Here is a 24,101-nt window from a genome sequence, read left to right on the forward strand (position 1 = left end):
TTAAAGTCTATTGTGTTCATAGAACAAGAGCAAGTGTATTCATCAGTCCATATGCCTCAACAGTTGGCTAGAAGTGTAGTCAAAATTTTACCCTCCTCTCTCCAGTTTCCCTAAGCAATGCATAGTTTCTCTGCTATATCCATATGTGCACAGTTAACTTTATTAAATTGATTCAGAAATTAATTTGGCAACACAAAATCCCATAGGATAAGGAAGTCAACATCTTCATCTATCCTCCCTTTGCAATAGTTCGTGACTTAGGCTAAGGTTAGAAAAATCATAATTTGAATTTTCACTGTAATTTAAATTTTCTCCCCCAGACTCTTGGCATGTCACAGGAATATAGTTATTGCCATACAGAAATTATAATTTTCCTACCCTGGCATCCTCTTTCTGGCAGTGATCTACAGCAGATGCTTCAGCAGAAGACAAAAAAAAAAAAAAAAATTAGGAACCAAATGGCAATGAAATTCCATGGAGGAATCTTCTCATTCCCAATGAGGCACTTCTTCCAAAGCATGGTTAGGTGGTGGGAGGGGTATGAATGCTATATATTACACTCTTTTGTAGCAGGAAAGTGGAGAAGAGATTATCTTTCTTCAGCTGCATAACAAGACTCTCTAGATATCTTGGTACGTATACCTCATTTAAATGCTCCTTATGTAGCTAGATGTAGACCCATCTGATTTAAATGTGTTTGCATGGGATGATTGTATCACATCGGAGAGCACCAAGATTTTAGGAGAGAGAGTTACCAACATTTTAATGTTATTTCTTGGATTTCTGTGAAATCTGAACTAGCATTTTGTTTTAGAGGAAATAGGAACAGAAGGAAAGAAGTAATTCAGGACATGCCGCTTCTAAACTGCAGTTATGAGGGTATAACTTAAGATATCTCACAAAAGCGGCTGTAGAAACTGTGGCCTTGGTGGAATGGTAAAAATATTCAGATTCAGATTTGCTCACGCAGAGTACAGCCTCAACGCTAATCTCATGCGTGCAGAGGGCTTTAAAAACAAACTGGTTTCCTGGACAGCTCTGCATAATAAATACTTGTGACCTATAGAAGTTGCCTAACAGGCCAAAGCTAAAGACTCTCTGCTCCGCTCTTTTTTAAAATGAGCAGCCGTGTGTCTGTTTGGAAATCTTCCTGCTTGGTCTCAACAGCTATTTGTCATGTTCCTTTAATGCCACAGCTGTTTGGCCATGCCAGGTCATCTGCTTTTATTAGTCCTTTTCCCACCGCCCAGTGAAACTCACACCAGTCATGAAAAGATTCTTATCTGGGTCCAAAAATAGCACTTCTCTTCATCCGCCTCTTCCAGTGACCCTGGATACTTGGGTGTTTTTCTTCTTTTCTGAATTTCAGTTTTGCTGACTACCTGCTCTACCATGAAGGCTGGAATAGCCGCCTTTGTCGCAGGGCTCCTCGGCGGGACGGGCGTTCTGCTGTTTCTCATCGCTTTCGGGACAGATTATTGGCTTCTGGCTACAGAGACATGTGGAGTCTTTGAGCGTGGAAATAATACTCTTCAGACTGGGGAGGTAAAACCCAAAATCTTGCATTACTTCGGAAGAGAAAGAGTTAACTTGTTTAAACAATTTGCTATAAATATGCTTAAAGGCAACACAACTACTTTAAATTTGGGTGCTGGCAGTTTTGAATCTGTGATAATATCTGTGCTTATTGAATGTGACCCACTAATGTAGAAACTCAGCTTGAGCTAACTTTGTAATCAGAACCAGCGTTTTCATAGTATCTAGCATTCTGACTGAAGTAATCTCTAGGAAACCATTAAAATCAGCACTTCTGTATCCTGGCAGATATTAATGTTAGAGAATGAAAAACAAAAATGTAATAGCTTTACTTGTTGACAGCATTTGCTTCTAAAAACAAAAGATATCTCCTGATATTTGCCATTAAACTATTTTTCCCGCTGTAGTTTCTTCATTTAAAAATAGTTCATATTTTAAAGTGCAGAACTTGGCAATCAGTTAAATCTCAAGTGATACGACTACAGTGCAGAGAGAAAACAAAAGTGAACATCAAATGCATAAAAGAGAGTAGACAAGAATTCCTTTCCATTTAACATCAAAAGATCTGTATATTCTAAAATTAAGTTTAATATAGGATTTTAGTTAGCAGGAAATGTAATTTTCAAGACAGTTTTGTTATGTTTCCTATAGTTGCAACTGGTATTTTATTGCTAGCTTCTAATATTGCTTATTTATAGATCCTTTTAGAAAGCTTGATTTTAGCTGATCTTGCTACTGTCTAACTGTTCAATGAAATAACAACCAGACCAGTTCCCTGAACCTCCTGCTCTTCAAAAATACTTTTGTGCCTATCAATGTGCGGTTTCAATTAAAAAATGACAGAAGGATCCTTGTTCTATGCAGTCTTTTTTGTAATTTCCAAGTTCAATCAAGTTAGGTTTGATTTTTTTCCTGGTGTGCTGAGTCACATTTGGTGAGCGTTGGGATGCCAGCATGAAATACTCTCTTTAGTTTCAGAATCTCATAATCAAATGTAGGACACTGGTTGCTTGAACCATGTTTCCAAATTGCTCTCTCTATTGAAAAAAATTATGAGAGAACGACCGCCTAGCCGAACACATTGTCTTTACTGTGTAAAGCAGCACAATAAAACCCCGGCGGTGGCAGCGTGTAATGGCCAGAGCAGTGCAGCTCTGTTCTTGTGCACTTAGGAAATGACATTAATTGTTTCAGATTTTCGTTTGTGCTATTATCTTTTGAAGTGGAGAGACTAGAGATGTTGCACTACACAAAATAAACATCTCAGGCTGTTAAGATGTGCTCTTGGCATAGTGTTAGCTTGCCTAACGCTAAGGCAGAGTGACTTCAAAAGTGCCAGGCAGAAACAGGAACAGCTTTTATTCTTTCCTCTGAGATATTTTATTTCTACTGCAGACACTTGAATTGTTGTTGACGATTCTGTTACCACAGGCTGTGCTTTTACCTTCTCCAACCTTTCTTAAGCTGGCAAAGTCTATCCCTAACAGATAATGATGATCTTGAATTTCTGCCAAACAGTGGTTAAATATGCCGTAGAGGCAGTGTCAGCAGACAACCATCTGATGACGTACCCTTGCCATAGTTTGTATTTTGTTCTGAAAGTAAAAGGAGAATCAGGTCAGAGCTCCAGAAACTGTCATAACTTGGTGCATGAAGACTTCAAGACAAGGGAAGTATCATCTAATACCTCCTCGTCGAGTCCCAGCTCCTTTCTTCACTTCACAGCTGCAGGGTCTAATCCTGTAAGGATTTTCTCTGTCCTCCACAGATATTTTTGACAGTCACGTCTCCTTTATCGAATTGTGACAAAGATAAAATTTTTAGGTATAGCTTTAATAAGTTTTTGGTAACTAATCCAGGACTTATATTGCAATATCCTCCCTTCTGGAAAGACCTCAGCCTTGCTTTTGCAGGTCTGGTCTGTGGGTTGAGGTGGACTGACCAGAAAAGGAATATTTGTCTATGTTCTTAGCCTTGTTCATGAGAAGACTGTTATATGCAAAGAGTAATTTCTGTCTTACATAAACTGTGTACAACTTCTGCAGGGCTAGGCAGATGGAGAGAAAGGAGAAAAACTTTGGGCTGATGTTTGGAAGAGGCCCAGCAGGAGTTTTAAAGCTGGGTTGTCCTCTGGGGATTAAGCAAGACCACACGTGGCTCCTGCAGAGTGTACACAGTAGGAAGGACATCAGCATTGTTGCTTGGGTCACCCCTAAAATTACTGATGCCATTCAGTTCGAGAGGCTAAAATGTTGCTCTGGTCTGTAATTTTGATGAGGCAGGAAGCCCAGCGAAGCAGCTGTCTCTCGTTCCCCAACTCCTCCCAAACCAACCCAAACAACAACAACAAGCCCCCCAGCAAATAACGCAACCCACAACCCGCTAAGCCAAAGGCTCATTCCACACGTGCAGCGATCGCCCCCTTATCAGCCTGGTTTTTGTTCTCCTGTAGGCTGAAACGCTGACTGAGGTCAGAAAGGAGATCCTCACTTTCCATCATGAGGGCTTCTTCTGGCGGTGCTGGTTCTTCGGTGAAGGCGACGTGGGGACCATCTGGAGCTTCTGGTACAGTGAGTACTGCCGGCTGGCCGGCGTTGCTGTTAATTCCCCTGAGCACATTGCTGCTGTAGGCTCACGTCAGCACTGCCATTGCGAACCTCTGACTCCACCCTGTCGTATTTTTAGAGTTCAGTCATAATCTGAATAGCAAGCGAGTAAAACTCTATAATAGAGAACCATACCCAAATGTGTTCATGTTTTTAGGCACCCAAGATCTTTTTTTTTTTTTGAAAAGAAAAAAATCTTACCTGTTTTGTTTTTTAAGGTCGTTGAAATTACATGTGCAATGATTTCACTGTGAACAAACAGGGATTGATGAAAAATCATTTTTTTTCTGAAATTACATTCACATCTTCAAAAATTGAAGGAAAATTTGAAATCTCTTCTGAGACACCAGTTGGTGCTGATTGGTGGCCCATGTGCAACGAAGCGTGGGGTCTTGGCCCAGTGAATCAGGTGCTCACACCAGAAAAAGCAACCAAATAAAACCACCACGCAACACGTACTGCCTGGCACCAGCCTCTGCCGGCAGCCGACAGGCCTGGCTGAACATGCGGTGAATAATTAGAGGACAGCGTCTCCCTGGGATGCTACAACCTTAGAGAAGTATCGGGGGAAAAAAAAAAAAAAAGCTCTAAAATAAGGTCTGCAAAGGTTTTCAACACTGCATAAGCCTTGACCTCCAGAAGGCCTCCAGCCATGCAATTAGCAGTCACTCACAGCCCTGCATCGTTAAGCGATGCTCGCTCCGGCCGTCACAGACCCTGCGGTTTTTGCTGGATGCCGTTTTCAGTGACACGTCTCCTTTCAAGGACGAGCCTGCGGGAGGTGGGCTCACCGAGATGCGTCAGCGGGAGCCCAGGTCTCCCCACGTGGTGCGGTTTCACTGTGCTCGGGCTGCTTCGGTTGTCCAAGAGATGCACGCAGGGCTGCGGAGAAGCATGATTGCGTAGGAGATTTGTATGAAAATAAGGCAGGTTCCCACAATAAATTTACTCCACGGTGACTGAAATTTCAGATAATTTCACTGTCCTTCAGTCCCTGACCTCCATTCCTCATAACATCTTTTAGAAACAGTTCCTGCCACTGACCAATAGAAAAATTGAGGTTTTTCATACAGAAGTTTTTTGTTAAAAAAAAAAAAGAAAGGCTCAAGAGAGGGAATTTACCATCTAATTACATTATAAGGAAATACATTATATAATATCATGTTACCTGAAGTAAAATGACTCTTTCTGATAACAGGCAAATTTTTATTACTTCTTTAGGTATTTATTATAATAGGATTGATCATGGCAAATTAATTTGCTGCTCTCATGGATGTAATAATTAATTCAATAGGTATTCCATAGTCAATTTAGCATGAACTAATGTCCACCTATTATAAAGTGTTCCTTTGAGCTGGGGAACATATTTAAATAAGTGGCCAACCATTAATTAATTCATTTAACATTCATTCTATTACCGTTAATCATGATAAGCCTCAGTGGTATTAATATTGATGGGGCACTTCCATTCTAATTGTGCTTCCCTTTCTCACAAACCAGAGATCTTGTAAGGTAGCTTGTTCCAGTACCCAAAAATCTTAGCCCTTTCCAGGGAGTATGACAGTTTTCTGGAGGAAAATAGCAATGGGAATATAGACACTAATTTGAGCTACTCTATGTTTCATGATTTATAGCTGCCTCAGACTCAGTTTATGAAGATATGGCACTGTATGGGTAGCATTCTCGGATCCTGTTATATCTCCCCTCTATCATTACTCTTCCTTCTCTTCTTTCTAACCACAACTTACTCATCTTCTACTTTACTCCCCAGGCTTCTGACTTCAGTGACTGTTTAGTAGGTTTTGAGAATAGGACACTTGTTATCTGAATAGTATGGCTATGATTTTGCATAAAATAAAACCAACTTTTTTTGTTGTTGTTTTTATTCTTTTTCAGCTAGCCAAGCACATCCCAAGTACTGCATGCATGGCTACCTGTTTCCCATGCCTGTTGCTCTTGGCCCTTTTCCTCATCCTTCGTACGATACAACTGCAGGTAGGTTCCTTACTTGTTCCCCAACAGCTCCTTTTCCAAAAAATTTGTGTACATCAGTGTTTCTTTCATTGCAAATATGTGTGGGGAAGAAGAAGAATGTATTTGCCTTTCTATAGTCTGTGTAAGAGTTTGCCAGATACTGTTTAGTCCCCTAATTTAAGGCCCTTGGTGGCTGTACAGCAGCTACTTCCATTGGCCACAGCTAAGGCAAGGGGAGCAGCTGGATCTATGACCGCGATGAAAGCAGCTGGGCAGAAGGATGCCATAAATTGTATCTTCCCATATGACAGTGAAACTCCATATGCACTTTCTAGTGGAGCACAGCTGCTCACCAGCCTTTATTCTGGGGAAGAAGAGGAAAGTGTGATCAAGGCTTTTGGAAAGCTCCTTTACAAGATGGTCAGGCTTTGTCCAACCACCCCAAGCAGCGAGCAAACTGTGGCTGGTGTGCTCCTACATCTTCTGTCCTCCAGCCCAAAACGTGCTGTGCTGTGAGCAGTGCACCTTCCTTTAGGGTACCCCGGCAGTTACTCCCAACAGCGAGGGACCGTGCTAAATCCATCCTCTCCTCTCCCACCTCAGCCACCGAGGCAAAGGGCTTCTGCTCTGTGACCAAAGCCAGAGCCTGCATATGGCCAAGCAGGGAGGCAATGGAAAATACTGCTCCTGGGTTGGGCTTGTGGCAGTCCAGCACCGACTCACTTCCAGTGTCTGCTTCCTGGGAGCCCTAGTGCTGATTAGTTACAAGGCGAGATAAACAATCATTGAAAAATCAGTTGAACAGCAAGTTCTTAGAAGACCCACATAAATGAGTGACTTATTTTTAATGCACCGAATACAACATGGCTGGAGAGCTTTCCTTTCAACTGGTTCCCTTTTTATTTATGTTTCTCTGTATTTTCAGAGTTCTTTAATGAATCAGCTGCTGTTAGGAATTTTAATTTGCTAAATTGGTGGCAGCAGCTAGAATTAATTCAATGATCTTTTTTGAAATGAATTGATTTCTTTAAATAGTGTGCATCACTCTGCGTTGCCTCTGGGGATCTGGGGCAGGCATGCTGCACAAACAAACATCTTGACCTTTTCCTTAGCCTTTAGCAGTACCTTTTTTATTTTTATTTTTTTTATGAGGAATTAATTAAAAAAAATATTTGTCAGTAGGAGTGTTTGAGGGAGAGTAGCTATTTCTTTTGCTCTGCTGTGTAAGATTCCTGCCTCGGGGAACATGCTGCAATATAAAATGGATACGAGAAACTTGTCAACAGTAAAAAGAGTAGCCTGTTTCAGGCTTTGTATAACAAACATCCAGGTTAAGCACGGGGATTTTTTTTGCCTGTGAGAGACCGTCATGATGTCTAGTTTCTGAATGATCTTGCTAATAAACACACTAATTTTTCCGTACTAAATAAAGGGCCCTTGAGCCATCTGTCCCCGTCTGTCAGCCCTGCCACAAAACCCCTCTGCAGCGGCCTCTCAGAAATCCCTCTGCCACCGGCTGCAGCCAGATCGGCCGGAGAGGCCGAAAGCATCATTCCTGAGCCAGGGAGGTGCAGACGGACCTTCCCGGTGCGCCTCGCTTACTTAATTCGAACCACTCGTCACTCGCACGTAAATTATGACAAAAGAGGAGGCAATCCAAGAAGAGAGGTCCTCCAGCCATTGCCTCTTCCGGAGTTAATTCTGCCTTCTCTGCAGCCTCTTAGGCTCCCCGAGAGAAGCGGGTGAGGCGAGGTTAAACACAAAAATGAATTCTGTGGTTTTGGAGAGTTGAAGATACTTATCTTTTCCTAAGTGGCTCTCCTGACAAAATGGTTTAAAACGAGCAAAACGTATCATCTTTCTTTCAAGTGTGAATCGGTTCAGAATGACCCGTTTGCTCCTGCTCAGCTCCAATCTTTGCGACTATTTCTTCTGGAAAGCAACAGGCAGAGCGAGAAGCGATGGTCTGAGAGGACTGGGGATGTCAGGGGAGTAGGACGTCAGAAGGTTTTCACTTGAAGATCGCTGCCTTTGGCCAAGCTTTGGGGTATTGAGGGGAAGAGACTTGGCAACTCAGAGACAGAAATCAGTGGGCCCAGTCCCATTCGAAGCGATGGGAAAACGGCTCCGACACGTGCTTGCCTCTAATGAGCACAGTTGCTTGGAGTCACAGCAGAAACCCCAAAATGCAGCAGCTGTAAGGGCAGCTGGGTCTCCTGCCCTGATCTGTGATTTGGAGTCCAGCAAGGCCATTAGTGGGGGGAACTGTGAGCTCCTGCTTTCAGTGCAGCCCTGCTCTGCAGCTAACAAAAACTGACTTTATTTAAAATCAAGAACTTGGGGCCTCCCAAAGGGGCTAATTGAAATGGAAAATGATATGATCTGATTCCATATCTCTCTTCAAGTTTCTTCCTTGCCAGACTCTTCCCTCTCCCACAAGCACAGCTAAGTGTGGTGTCCTTTACTCTCACATTTTGAACCCTCTGGTGACACGGTTTTCTCACTGACCCTTTCAACTTCTTGCACTCGGTCCAATCCCATTATTTGGGGCAGGCCATGCAACTCAAACTTGCACCGGTTCTGGGCATGTTCTCTCCATGCCCCTGCAGGGAGTTAGTAAAATGCGAGATACAGCTCTTCTCAACACGAGCAACAGCTCTCTACTGAAGACCCTGCTCCTAATCCCAGCATTCATTACAGCAAGGTTATTGCTTTTATTGTCGCCGAGGCTGGTGTCACACGCATCAGCCTTGCGCAGCTGTCTGAAACCCGGTCCGACTACGTGGGATCCCTCTCCTTTCCCGTAACTGTATTCTTCTCGCCTGTGCAGTGTACAGAGGCTTCTGGACGGCGTTCATCACCGTGGCCGTGGCTGCCAGCCTGGTGGGAGGGTTCCTGCTGGTGTGCGGCGTGCCCTTTGTCAACCCCCGCTTCTACAAAGTCGGGGGCGGATTCCTCCTCGCCGCTGGTAAGCTGCCAAGCCCCGGTAATTGGATATCCGCGCGCCTGGGATGCGGAGCCCGCGTCCCCCCTTGGTGCACGCGCGTGCACGCGAAGGGGAGGCACGCGGGTAATGAGGCGCTCCTGGAGAAAGCGCGGCACGCCGATGAGAAGCGCTGACTCCGAATAAGTGATTCCCTCCCCCTTTCTCGGCTAGGAACGAACTGCTATGCTCCATCGAGCCTTAGCAAGGTAGCCCTTAGTTCTAGAGAGTCTGGGGCTTGGGAAATACGCTTTTGCTTTTTCTGCTGCCGAGCTCTGAGCCTCCTGTGCAACCCAGAGGTGCAGAGCTCCGTATTTCAGCAGAGTCCACGGTCACAATAACCCTGGGCAGTAGCGAGCTCCGCTCCGCTCCTGTAAGCAGTCTTCATATTTGGACCTCTCCTGTATTTCTTCTTAACATCTGGCAGAGCTGAAAACTCAGTGGAAGCAATCCCCAATGATTTAAACTTGGACGACATATTTAATCTGCTCTGAAAAGATAAAGCAGTATCAAAGCAGGAAAACGAATTAAAAATTGACCTGTATTCATTATTCCCACTAGCATTAGAAGTTATTCCACTGAATTATCACCATTTTCTATAACTTGGGCTTTTTCCTTTTCTCGTTTTGAGAATGGATAACTGGCTTAACTGTAAGTTGATTTATAACTGTGACTCCAACTAGGAAAAACATATTTATTGCAATCTAAACAGTTAAAGGTTGAAGCTCAGATGAGCCATGCCAAATGAAGACCTTCATAATGAAGTCAGGCCTTTCTCTGCAACAATTATAGTTAATTAGGGACCCTGCACCAGGTCCTGCTTCCTCAAACACAGCAGGAATCAAACAAGAGCCAGTGTCTTTGCTCCCAGTTTTGGCTTTTAGTCTGTCTCAGATTTTTCTGCTGAAAATGTTCATGAAAATATTTAACAAGAGAGGTCTGAAAATTGACCCTAGAAGAACTCCTTTTAAACTCCTTCCAAACTCATCATGCCCTTACATTATTACCTTTTGCTATTTTCCCCATTATTTAGCTCCCTATCCATTTTATAGTTGCTTTCCTAATCTCTGTCTCCTCCAGATGTACTAATAATTAACCATGTGACACCAGCTGCGCTGCTTGTTCAAATGAAGCTAGATGACATCTATCTATTTGTCTAAAAAATCTAGAAGACACTAAATCAATGTGGCCCTACCTGCCTCTGCTAATTCACTTTGCATTTTGTCCAATTTTCCATTTGCCTCCAGGTCTTTAGTTATTGAAATAATGGCTAGCAAGCCTGTGGATATCTGCTTATCATCTCTCTCATATATAGTTTAATAAATGCTTGCTTGAGCTTAATTTTTCTAAAGGTAAATATTATATGGTTTTACACATATGAATTCCATTTGGGAATGCAGGAAGTCTTGCTACAAAACCCCTGTTAGGTACTCCAATGCCTTCTAGTGAGTGGCATTGGCAACTTGACATGTATGTGAATTAAAGTCATCTCTTGTTGTGAGGTTGGGGCCAAGTATTTGAATTCTCTTAGATTTGACACTTTGTGGTTACCCCAATTAAAGCACTGCTTCTTCAAAACGCTAAATCTTCTGCCAAAATGGAAAAAATGAGAATTCTACCATTCTGGCACTGGCCAGATTTTAAAGAAAATTTGAAGCAAAATATCACACAGAAAAGAAAGTAGAGTAATGTTGAATCACTGTATTTCATTTTTTTTCACTGTTTTTGCACTTTATTCAACTACTTTTTGATTAAAAGACTGGGACATCGAGTTTGACACTTTTTAAAAGAGCTGATTATGCATCACATAAACCTCTTGGCATTAGACAAAGATGCTGCTGTTGAAATAGAGTTTGTATTAATGCAGTTTCAGTCTGAGCAGCAATCATTGTTATTAACTATCATTAGGAGGAATAAGTTCAGCTGGAAGAGACTTACTGCTGTATTTTCAGTCTAAATGAAAGCTAAAAGAATGTAATATTATTTCAGCATTTTCAGGAAAGTTCACTTAGACTTTCAACTGACCTTTTTTTTTTCTTTGGGATCCTGATTTCAAACTTCGGCATCCGGCTGGAAACTGACTTCCTGCTATCCTGGGGATGCATCCCTCCGTGGTTATTTTCTTGCTATCCCTTCTAAAAATATTTTGCATAATTGTGCTCAGCAGTGGGAACAATAGGTTTAATACAGCTTCAACTCCCTTGCTGTTCCTTTCCTTCGGATAGCAGGATGTGGAGTGATGATACAGGAGAAAGCACATATTGTCTTCTAGTCATGGCCCGTAGGTCAGTGTTAATTAACCTCCTTTACAGAAATGATCTCTCCTTGAGGAAGTGTGAAAACATTGGCACTTCGTAGAGCAGGGATGTGGTCTAGCAATTAGATGGCGAGACTGGGCACCAAGACTGCCGGAGTCTCCTGCCACCAACTCTTCCGGTGCCCCAAAATATAGCGTTATTCTGTCCTTAACTTCCCTGCACATCCCTTTATCCGAGTGAGACGTCTGGACCTGCGGGACATCGCAAGGTCAGCGCAGTCACGTTGGCCCACTTGCTGCCAACGTGGGCTGTGCTGCTCTCCCCTCGCCCCAGCTTTCCCGGTGCTGCCCCTCCAGCTGCTTTTCCGGGGGAGTGAAGGAGAAGGCAGGAGGGACGGCGGATGCAGCCGGGGCTGCGAGGGGAGACGAGCCGGCCCCTTTCGGCAGCAGTCCTCGCTAAGGCTGCCTCAAAACTATCGCGAAACTAGAGCCATGGTTAATCCTTGTAAAGCAACGAGACAGTAGCCACTGAAAGGGTCTAAAGATATTCTTGGTGTAAATATGCTCCCAAGGACATTTATGGTTATCCAGATGCTGCTGAATTTCTTTTGGAAAGCTGATCACTCAACCTTGCATGCGTATTATTAATCTATATAGACGTACAGAGCAGTGAGGTGCACACTTCAAGTCTTCTAACACAGTCTTACGTAGTCATACGTAGTCATACTTTCAAGTCTTCTGATAGTACAGCTAATAAAACTGCTATCGCTTGCAGAACTGAGCATTTTCCTTTAAAACACATATTACTGTATGGAGCTCCTGAGGAGCACGTTTCCTTCCAGGGCAGCACTGGCAGCAGAGATGGGCTCCCAGCTCTAAATTATTTCAAGGATTTTAGTGTGTCCCTCCATTTTGGGGGGTGGGGGGTGGTGGTTTCAGTGTGTTAGGGTGAAGTTTTTATGACTCAGTCAGATTTCTTTGGGTTTTCTTTCCAAGATGCCCTTTATTTACTGTACTTTCAAAAGGACAAATCTGATAGTCTGCCAGCTACCGTAACAAATGTAGTGCTCAGTGGGTGGTATTTCTGAGAGCTCTTTCCAAAAAACCAGGCCATCTCCCTTGGTTTCCTCTGCTGGGTGACTCAGGAAATACAGCCGGATCCTGCCTGACATTTACTGCTAGTTGCGTTGGTACATCTATTTCACCAACGAAGCCTTTATCCTTGCCAAGCTGCTTCAAAATGCATGAGCAAATAACGAGCCCGTTGCTTGCCTTTCTACCATTTGACATCTCCGACTTGGCTTCAGCACTTCCAGTGGGAAGAAAGTTACTATCCGGTGACTAATTTTAACTTGTTTCAATAGGCAGATGACAATATGATTAATTATAATTGCATTGACACCGAGAAGGTGGGTGAACACTGTATCTGCTGGAAACAGTGTTTAAATTCTTAAGATGAATCCACTTTGCTGAACTTGTGCTCCTCAGTTTTCGTTTCCTTTGGGCATTTTAGCAACCAAGTTTAAAAGTAAGGGTATCCTTCCTCCAGACCTAGGGGAATTACTGAGCCTGCAGTGCTGCTGTAATTAGCTTTGGATCAGCTGCAAAGCAGTAGGTTTAAGTGAAGAAATGACCTGAAATCAACCTGACAACTTGGACAAGAGTGAGGAAGATATTCTGGAGAAAACATACAAACAAATGATGAACATCCAGGAAGTTTTCAAAGCAAGCAGTGAGAATATCTGTCACGGGTAAAGTTAAGCAGCATAAACAGGAGCTCGTTACGAGCTCTCCTTATACTAGAAAGCACATGTATACGGTTAAACATATAGTCTATATGTCTCCCAGCCATTGTGATCCCAGTGCTCTTTTTACGACATACCCGATTGCGGGGTACACCCAGGTGTGCTCTCATTTTTGCACAGCTGCCCTCGGACCAGGTTGCTACGATAGAGGGACGTTTCCAGTGAGCAACAGGCTCCAGCCAACCACTCCTGGGCTTCAGGCAACGCGCAGTGGTCCTGTGAGAGGAATACTGTGAACGTGTGTGTGTGCAGGTCAATCTGCTCTTCAACGCTAGTTGATTACTACATTAAAAAAAAAGCCTCTTTTGACAGTCTTATGGCTGGAAACTGCTGAGTTTTATGCTCAGGTTCCTCTTCCCAAATCAAGAATTCTCCTGTTTGGCAGTTCTTGGGCTTTTCACGTGCAGCAAAAGCTAACATTTCTGGAAAGACTGCTTAAGGTCAGCGTTCCATTTTCTTATTATTACCATCTTTAAGAGGCAACTAGTGAGAAAGGCAAATGAGCTGCTAATGGTCAAAGTTCATTTTTCTTGTAATTAGCAGATTATATGAAAGTTTAGTAGCTTCCTCAGAATAAGAGTTAAAGATTGAGTTCATTCACCTGTCTCTACAATTAGCAGCTATAAAGGTGTCACAAGGATAAAAAGTGAGAGAAAGAAAAAGACAGACTCCAATTTACTCACAATTAAGGTGCGACTCTCCTTTGGAAAGGGAAGATTGAGCGCCAGGGGTTAGTTGTCCTGCAGTTAGCCCCTAGATGGTGTCAGTCGTGTGCGAAGGAGAAAGATTTAATACCCCACTTCAATTTTCTCGCAATTAGCCCCTCCCCAGAAGATGCCATTGACCTCATCAGCATCGAGCCTGAGTTTCACAGTTAATTTTTTTCCATACCAGCCTAATGAATAGAGCAAAGCGGGAAAGGGAGAGAAAGAGAGAGATCACTTTGCTAATTTTGTAGCCAGCAGAAACCACAGAGCTGTTAGGAGGAACGCAGGGACTGTCTCGTTTGACAAGCCTGTCGCTTGCACTTACCAAAACCCAACGCGCAACGGTGGAGACACCACCACTCTGCTCTCCAGGAGGAAATTTCTGCCTGCCTTAGTAACCTCTTCATCTGCCAGCCTGGCTCCACGCTTCTAACTATTAGCAGAAAGCTCATCTGCAGCAAAACAATCTCCATATCCTATCGCCGCTTCCTTAGCCTGACCCCAGAGTGGTTCCTCTGCTCGGTGCAACACCTGTTCCTGTTCTTTTCTTCATCTGGAGCTACGCAAGCGTTTTATGGCATTATAGTCGCTGTGTAAATGTCAAGACTCTAAGTCTGATCAATTTTTATTCATCCCTGTTTGATTTCTGCAGTTAAAATCCGAAGAATGCAATGTCCCCGTGACCTTTCTGCTCCCTCTGCTAGCATCTGGGGCAGGTGTGTTGACTCCAGTTTTGGTTCTCAGTAGAGCTGGGCAAAAAAATATAGATTTTTTTCAGTTTGCTGACCAAGACAAGAAGAAATCTATCTATGTATATAGAAAGTCATTTGTGGCTGGAATAGAACGAACATGTCTTTCAGCTATTACTGAAACAGAAAGCCCCCAAAAGGATGTGGTAAAGTGAGACTTATTTAAGGGAGAAGTTTATGAAAAATTCAAGATAAAATATCATTTGAAAATAAAAATGCCAAACACTTACCTTGAAAATAGGGAAGTGAACCATCCTGATATTCTCACTGCAAACCGATCATTTTTAATGCCTAAAGGTATGACAGATTTTAGACACATTTGTGAATACTTTTTGTTGCTCCAAGAAAGTGTTTTTTGTAGAAAAAATGTTGCCCCCAAATTTTCGATCAGCTCTCCTTTCTGCACTTCCGTGTTTGTTTTTAAATTTCATTGTCCTTTTTACTGTCTTTCCTCCTTTTAGAGAGTCTGTAAATCCCAGGGACTCCTGTTACTCAGCTGTAGGTTTTCTAGAGAAGAATTTGCTTACTTTACATTTTTTGGTCATGTTTCACAGAGTGTTAAAGTGTTCTTAATTTAGATTCTGCTGTTGTGGCTGTGCCATCACCTCCAGTACCTGTTTAATAATAAATCCTTCAATATTGAGATCTGGCACTATTCCCGGTGAGACCAGAGGGGCTGGCTCCCTGCTCATTAGCACGTTGGTAACCTCAGCGCACAATTTCCACCCTTCTCTTCATGTGTGTCTCTGGGATCCTGTGCTAGCAGCCACTGACTGAAGTCCCTTCACCTTTATAATTAAGAAATGGGCAGATAGATAGATTTTAGTCTGATTTCCTAAATAAATGAGACTTAGGCAATACCTCAGTTGTCCTGGGACTAAATTATTTTCTGCCTGCCTGTGATTCTCTTTAGCCCCATGATTTTTCCTATGGACTGGCCCATTTCAGCCGAGCTTTACAGGAGATAGAGGTTGCGGAGATACTGAGCTCCTGCAGCTGCGAAAATCAGCCGTTGGTTGAGGACAGACCCCGGGCAGTGGTACGGCTGGTGCTCGAGTGGCATGTCTTCTGGCTTGATGCTGGTCCAGGTAGCACCCTCAGATTTGGGAAACTTTGGGTAGAACCCAAAGAGGGAAGACAAACCGGAGGCATTCAGCATGGGCAAGGTCATGTGCAACAGCCAGGGGGAGCAGGGGCTGTTGCAAATAGGTCTTGTAAGGATGTAGAATAGGCTTCAGTAGTTCCCCTATGCATAAAAAAACTTGTTTTTTTAAAGAAAAGTAGATGCAAGAAAACTCTAGAAAATAATGTATTGTACCCATGTCCTCTGTCCCTCAGAGACTATTTTTTTATTTGTGTCTATTACGGTAGGTATTATAAGTTAATGAAATATAAATTGATCTTTAAAAGAGCAGTTTTCAAGGTTCAGTTGCTATCTAATTAGTTTAATTTTAAATTACATCAGTAATAAAGACTTAATTGCCTTCTTATCAATATATTGTATTTTGTAAAGAACATGTGACTATTAAATATTCAATCATTTTCTTATAGTAGAGTAGTTGGTATTTTAAGCATGCAACTATCATATTAAGTGTAAAATATTTATTTGTGCACTTAATTTCAAGTGGTATCAAAATCTCAATGAACTAACAGCTGGTATTTAACTCCTAGCCTGCCTTTTCAGTAAACATAAGGACTTTTCTATATAAGGGGGAATGATTTGAAACAACAGAGTGCTGGGATGTAAAGTATATTTGTATGGTTACACAAATTCTTGATTATTAAGATTCGAGTTCAAGTCCTAGGATATAGGAGACACTTTAATAAACATGACAGCTCAGGCTAGGGACCTTCAACTTTTGCATAACATATGGTGAGGATTAATTGAAGAATATTTTGAAACCTCTGTACCTTCATATAAGTCTCATTTTAGGCTACAAGATGTGAAGCAGTGGTTTCTAACAACAGATTTTCTTATAGGCTTCAAAAATATAGTTAAGCCCTGGCATGTTTTCTCTGACCTGGGTTTCAGGAACCGCCATTGCTAAGCAGAAATGTCAATGCCAAACTTTACTTGCTTTCTTTGCTTAGCCTGGAAGCTGAGTTTTTCAGTTCAGAAGCTGCCAGGAAGAATAATTAAATACAGTACCAGCTACCTTTCATTAAAAAACTGCAAGGGAGAAATTAAATGCAACAGCAGCTACAACACCCCAACAGAACTATATGGTAACTTGTCAATTAAATTAATTTTGAACTGTTCACTTCTAGTATAAAAATATTATCTGTGATGCTGTGTTTCTTTCAAATATGTATGCATATATATGTGCATATATATATGTTATATGGTTAATGTTTAAATATAGCAAGGTTCTACTTGTGAAGTAGCAATATCAGACGTTACTGGAGTAATTTCAGATCTGTCATCACACCATCACTATTTAGTTTTAATATATGTTGACTTTTAAATATGCTGTATATATTCTTAAATGTGACACAGTAGATAATATTGGGACCGCACTAGTTTTTTGTCACCTGTTTCATACAGGGGAGGTAGACCTGCATCCTCTTATCATCATCATTTTGAATTATGGGGAAAGAAGGTTCCTATTAAGATACCTAAGTCCATAAATCCATTCTGGGCAGCATGAGGTCACGGAGATGTTTGTTCTTCATGTGGTTTTCAGAAGCGACTGAACTCTTCTTGTAAGATCTGACCTCATAAAGTCTTCTACATGTATGAATATGGAAATACGAGACCAGTAGGTCTCCTGAGAGATCTGCTATTTGGGTCACAGGCAGCTTGCAAGACCTCCGAGACCTCACCCTCCCTAAACGAGGCCTTGACCTTGAACTTGCTGCTCAGAGTTGAGCGCGGCCTCTGCCGTTCTTCCATCTAGGTGGAGAGGAGGCTGAACAGAGTATCACTTGCCAATGCTGTGCCATAAAAAGACCTTCTAGCCACATTGTATAAGCTGTTTATTATTCTATTATTAAATAGCTAATCTGAGATTGATACATCATGGCTATATGCCTCTTCCACTTTATTATGTTTTATTTCTCCATGAAATAGGATCCTCTGTACTCCCTGCCATGTGTTTTAATAGTTGGTTGCAAAGCTGGGTTTAAGCAAGAGTAACACAAGAGGTGAAGGGAAACTCCCGAGGGCTGCAGCAGCCGCTCCGGTGTCTGCCGTGAATTCTGCTTGGTCGGCCGGTGCTGGGGTGTAGCTCCAGCGCAGAGCAGTTTCTGTGCCAAATAAAGCTTGCCACCAGCAGAACAAATCCCCATATCTTTGCATTTCTGATGGAAATTGGATCTGATAGGACTCAGAGTAGTAGATTTTTCCTCTCAGTAAAGGAAAAAGTAAGTCTTAGTCTCTCATCATAACTCATCTTAGGGAAAAAAAAAAAGACAAAACAACCTGTCTCTAAAATGGGAATCCAGAATTAGCCCAATGTGGATCCCATATTGTGAAAATCAGCCTTGTTTCTGATAATTGCATCATTACCATCTCCAGCTGTAACCGTGCCCTAAGCAATGCTCTGGGCCTGGGAACCCCAGCAGGCAAAGTCAGAAGGTGACATCAAGGTGGCAAGAGCACGTGGTATCACTTGTACGTGCCGATGGCTCAGAAGTAGATCGTGTTAGCAGTGGATTTCTCCCATGCAGAGTGGGTTTGGTTTTCATGGGAATTTGAAGAGCAATTCTGTGAATACTGCATCATTAAGTTTTAATGCAAGGGACCTGCAAGAATAGATGGAAATCTGTTGCAGTCTGTTTCAATTTAATTTCTATATTTCATGTGCTGGTCACGGTCTGAGAATAACTGGTCTTTGTCTCTCTTTCTAGGATGCTTATTTCTGCTGCTTGTATTTCTGTTTGTGATGTGGAAGGAGTTTGCAGCTGATCTGCAGAAGTACATTCTCCTGGAGAGAAGTGAGAAGTGCATGGACGATGTGCCCGTACACGTGTATTACGGGTGGTCGTTCATGTTTGCTGCAGCAGGAGTGCCCTTGGTTTTACTGTCTGGACTTCTCTTCTATCTTGTTGGCAGAGACATTATGAAGTCCCTGGAGTAAGAGAAAGTTGCAATGCTGAGAAAGCCTCTGAGAAAATCGGTGGTGCTCCTTGTAATGAAATAATACACCCAAGCTTTGAGGACTAGATCTTTTTTGTAGCTATAATTGACAGTAGAGGTGCATGACTAAATTCACTGTTAAACAGAGCTGGGCTGGAGCACTGAACATACAGATCCTGACATTTCAAAATCAGCCCTGAGCTGAAAATCCAGCTTCAGAATTTTTACATTTTGGAGAAATTTAGACATGTTTATGAATTTTGTAGCTAGCCTGTCCCTGTGATGGGAAAGCCCAGAGGTCGGGTGTGGAAACATTGGTATTCAGCCTTAGATGCCAGTTTTTAGGTCCATTTTCTCTGCAGTCCGAGGCAGAGTCTTCACTGCAGTAACCCAGCCACCACTCTCGGCCTGCCCGTCGACTTGGGGCTGCATACATATTCAAGAGGCCTGGAATTTTATACTGTTCCCAGCATTCTTGTTTCTTGTAAAAGGTAATCGAATCTGGCTGTGATGATGTACACTATAATGTCTATTTCTGAAAAGCAATTAAGGATGATTTTTTTTTTTTCGCTAGCTCTAATTGACGTCAAAGGACAACCATTTTAATGGCATGTCGGGAAATATGAGAAACATTTTTCATTAAAAGCCCTGATTCTGAAGATACAAATGTACCTGAACCTAACTTTCAATACATGAATAAACCAATTTCTGTGGCATGAAACATAACATTTAATTAATTAGCATTTCTTTAAGATACCATGTTATTGCGTGCTCCATCTTTTTTGAGGAGTCAGTTTTCTGGTGATTCATAATCCAAAACCTGAAAGACAGTCATGGTTGGGGGAAAGGGAATGGGAACAATAGTAATTTTTTATTATTTAGTTCTTTATGGTAGTACCTATCAGCCAGCTTAGAATGGGACCCTATTGTATTCCATAAACATAGAATATTGTATTCTATAAACATAGAAAAAGAGACAGTTCTGAAAAGACAAACTGTGTATACCATTTAGATATTTTAAAATTCCTTCAGTTGCTCAGGTCCATGTTATTTGACAGACTACTGTGCTCCTACAAAGAGTAATGCATGTTAATTCTATACAAAACTACTTAGGTACAAGGAGATAAAGCAATTTATACTGTATATGTGGAGGTTTGTAAAAATACTTGAGAAATGACAAGATTTGATCTTGCAATGTTTTTAAGGTTGGATCATAGTGCTTTGAAGTAGTTTGTTGGGCCCTAGCTTGTTGAACTGATTTGCAGAAATTTTAAATCATACTTACTAAAAATACACACTTTACTCATGAATGTCACAGTTTGCACTAAAAATACATATCTTCTAAGTTTTATGTCATACTATTGACTCAGTATAGTTAATTAATAATGTAATGTAAATCTCTTCTAGAAAGCAGTGAAAACTGTTGGCAGTATAAAAAGGTTTGTTAATTCTCTTCCTAAAATATTATCCAAGTCTGGCATTTCTTTCCTTTTGGAGCTAGTTCTAATTATTCTTTTGCAAGATTCATGGCATACATGGAGTGAGAAATTGTAATTCTCACATGTAAAGATTACGTCTTTCATATGGCTTGGTCAGCAGTTCTTAAGTAAAATTCAGTGATTTCCATTAATGGAAATTTTGTTTGAATAGAATTGGTATATACACTTAAAAATCATGTTTTTTCCCAGTGAATAGATGATTCATGGCATTTACAAATGCACATATATTTCAATGTTTTATTTGGCGATTTTAAAGTGCTTTTTTCATGGTATCTCCTTGCTTTATGCCTGTGCCCCATCAGTTCTTCAAGTGATAATTTCTCACTATAAATTGCTTTTGAATAATTTTTGTCATTTAATTATCTATTCAGCGTAGAGATGAACACTTATGGTCACAAAGAATAAAAGTATATAATCCAGGAGCAGAAGAGGTCAAGATTTACAGTCGCTTGCCTTTCACTGATCCCATAAAACAATCCAAGCATGCAGAAATGATGATCCCATAAGAGACACCAGGGCAGAAGTATGAGAATGCAGCAAGAAATCCATCAGACTTATGGATATCTGTGAAACTAAGGATCCCTGAAGTTGTGAATATAGAAGTGAGTTTTATATTATAGAATGAAATATTTATTAACTTTCTCCATCTGTTCTTTAAAAAATTTAGTTTAATGTCATCAAGGCATTTATGGAATACATTTAGCTTGATCATGCATTCATGCCGTCGGGAGTGAACCCTCCCTGGAGACTTGCTCATTCTGGATCAGCTCTAGAAGAAGCGGTAGTTTAAAACCCAATCACTCTTTCCAAAAACGCATGACTTTTTGAATCATTCTTAAACAAAGGGGTTTTTTTAAACTCTGTTATTGAGTGTACTGTGATAATCTGCATCAATAAGGATATAGAAAATAAGATTATAGAGTAGAATAATTAAGTTAATTAGTACCTGTATTAAAATGTAACAGTTATAGCCAGCATGTTAACCAAATGCATCATTTTGCTGGACTAGAAAAGTCTATGGTTTCTTTGGTCTCAAATTTTTTATGGCCAAAGTAGCTTAAGCAGACAAAATTTTCTGTAAGAATCATTGTTTCTGGAGGGGAAATTTCAAAAATAAGCTGATGGATTCAATGGTATGGTTTGAAATTATGGAAACCACAGCCTCTCATCTGTTGAATGTGAAGGAGTTTGATGAAAGGCTATTATAGAGTAGTGACAAGGACCTAATTCTGATACAAGTTTTGTCATTGTAAATCATGAGTAATTCCAGAGACTGCAGTAGACTCTTATCACTGCTAAACATCTGTAAGTCAGATCAGAACAGGGACTAATACATTCAAAAATGCATAATTAAAAGTGATTTCATATAACTCTGATGAATTTTAGTCAAGGATTTCTTCAAGGATGCTTTTCTTACATTAGCATTTGACGTTAGTAAGCAATGAATAATTCCATTTTTTCTTTCCAACATCTGGGACACTTCCTGCTTTATTTGCTACTTACTTAACAGTCTGCAGGAAATATTAATGATCTTGGGTGTCAAAATATAGGCTCTGTGGATCATAGTCAGGAGGCAGTGTTATGTAGTAAAGGCTGCATGTCTTGGGATTAAGAGGCTTGATTTTGGTGAAGAAAGGTATCAAGCAGTCTAAAAGAAAAGACTATTATCAATGGATGGACAAAGCCACTTGGTGTGCTGAAGACACAAGAGCAGTTTCAGGGCAGGTCACTGCTGGATTCACACCCTGAAGGCTGCGTCAGTCCACTGTTCACGTTGCACTGCTGTGCAGTGGGCCACCACGAGTGCAATATTGCTGTGAAGCCCAGGGAAGCCTCTCTGGTCAGAGGATGTCACCGGTGCAAGTGCCAAAAGACATCTTTTTTTTCAGGCCAAAATTTCCCCTGGATTCATTTGTCGCTCTATACACACGTGAATGCAACAGCTCCATGTAGCAGCAGCTTGTGGGAGATTTGGGGAGGTCACTCAAAAATCAAGCCGTGCAACTGCTTTGTTGAGCCATTCCTTCATATCAGCTTCTCCCAGCAGAGGCAAAGGTGAACAGAAGTGTTTGTCCCCTTGGTCAGATCAACTTTTCTACCCCTAGGTCAGAAAAGTAGCACCCAAGGACTCCCAGAGGCCCGGAGACCTGAACGTCATGAAAGCGGCACTGCTGCGCTTAACTGCTTTCTCACAACATCTGCAGCCTAGAAGTTTTTCTCATTCTAGGTAAATTATATGGTAAAATGCCACATTCAGTCAGGCCTATGAGCTCTTTGGAAGAACCTGCAGCTGAGACCTGGGCTGAGCAGCAGGGGCAGAAGAGGAGACAGGAGGAAAGAAATTTTCTCCCATACCAGTGTGAAGCAGTGGCCATGGCTATTCAACATCCGACCATGAGGATGAAAACACCCTTCACTATGGAAGAGAGCTGTTGTCTTCTTGAGCAAACAGGTATTAACTTAGATAATTGCCCTCACCTGTGGGTGCAATCCCACCAGGGCCTACCGCGATGGCAGAGCTGGTGCTGGTGCTGGGTCCTCTGATGCTCCCAGACACAGCAAGCAACAAGCCAGGGCCAGCTGGGGCTCTGGGCAGGAGATGGAGCCAGAGACAAGGTTACAGCATCGTAGAGCCAGGACCAAGGGCCCCGGGCTGGGCTGAAGGGGACATGCAGGATGAGAGGAGAGCTGGCTTGGAGCAAGGCGGCAGAGGCCACTGATGTATGTGCAGGAGGCTGAGGACAGCGATTTATTTCGCATGCAGCATAAGTACAGCTTATGCCAGGAGCTGGTTTTGCTCTCCAGGAGTGATGGAGATTGAGGAGGTTAAGGGAAAATTAACACAAATTAATCCCTGTTAGGCATATCAACCCCCCCCCCCCCACCATGGTTTGCATGCTTTCACCCAGCAAGACCTACAAAAGACTTTTTGTATTTTTCCTGGTTCTCCAGAAGAATCTATATTATATGGACAGGTAATGTTTTCATCTTGGTTAAACATACTTTCACCACCTTGACAGGCTTATTTGCCTAAATGTGGATGTCTGCAGAGTGAGCACCCACCTCCGAGCTACTCCCCTGAGGCTTTCGTTATGGACTTGCTGGTTGCTGGAGCTCAGGGTCCTGCTTGTCCTCGGCAGCGAACATGGACTCCGCCAGGCATGTGGACAAGACCTTTAATGGAGACTAGGGCTGCAGTAGAGAACAGCAGCGTTTCCCCCAAGTAACATGAACCAGCCCCAGAAGAGCGGACTTAACCCCGTTCTTCCCTTGTTCCTGCAGATAACGTGTGCAAAGTCCCCATTCTTCCTTCTGTCTCGGGCACAGGAGAGAAGGTTGCCCATGTTTTGGAGGTCCACATTGGCTGCTCCATTCCCAGGCTCATGCGAGATGACCACTGGCAGGTACAGATCACCATCATGGGAGCCAGCCTTGGCTCGGCTCGGTCCCTGCAGGGATGAAGGGCCGTCGCAGGTAACGTCCTATCCTACCGCCTACATCTACATGAGAACAAGTCCTCCTTGGTGTCCCCGTGGGACAGGCTGGCAGCCGGCACGAGCCACACCTGACAGATGCTAGCCACCTCGCTGACTATTACTGCTGGAAGGCACTCGAACACGACGGTGCTCAGGGCACGGGGCAAAGCCAGCAGGATATAACTATTAAAGCAGCAGCATCCCTCTCTCCAAAATTATTGCATCCCAGCACTGCAGAGATGTCGCTTTGATGGAAAGGTGCCAGCCCATCCCTACTTGTACTGCCAAACCCAACGGGACGTGGAGGTGCTCAAGCTTTATCTCCAGTCTCCAGATCTCCGTGGTGCGCGTCCCGCGCGTTCCCGTGCCGTGGCCCGGCCCGCGCATTGCTGAATCAGCGCGTGCGGCAGCTGCCGTGTCCGTCGTCCGGA

General features: G+C 42.5%; 1 protein-coding gene across 1 annotated transcript; it reads left to right on the plus strand.

Annotated features, from left to right (window-relative positions):
- Window positions 1–1,374: 1,374 nt before the first annotated feature.
- LOC106498881 (transmembrane protein 182-like) lies at window positions 1,375–18,696 on the plus strand. The gene is made up of 5 exons (XM_013960210.2): window positions 1,375–1,545; window positions 3,989–4,106; window positions 6,039–6,137; window positions 8,947–9,084; window positions 18,467–18,696. Exons 1-5 carry the CDS (start codon window positions 1,393–1,395, stop codon window positions 18,694–18,696), a joined length of 738 nt encoding a protein of 245 aa, XP_013815664.1. The 5' UTR covers window positions 1,375–1,392.
- Window positions 18,697–24,101: the final 5,405 nt, after the last annotated feature.

This window comes from Apteryx mantelli, chromosome 13 (genome assembly GCF_036417845.1).
Source record: "Apteryx mantelli isolate bAptMan1 chromosome 13, bAptMan1.hap1, whole genome shotgun sequence".
NCBI classification, from domain to species: domain Eukaryota; kingdom Metazoa; phylum Chordata; class Aves; order Apterygiformes; family Apterygidae; genus Apteryx; species Apteryx mantelli.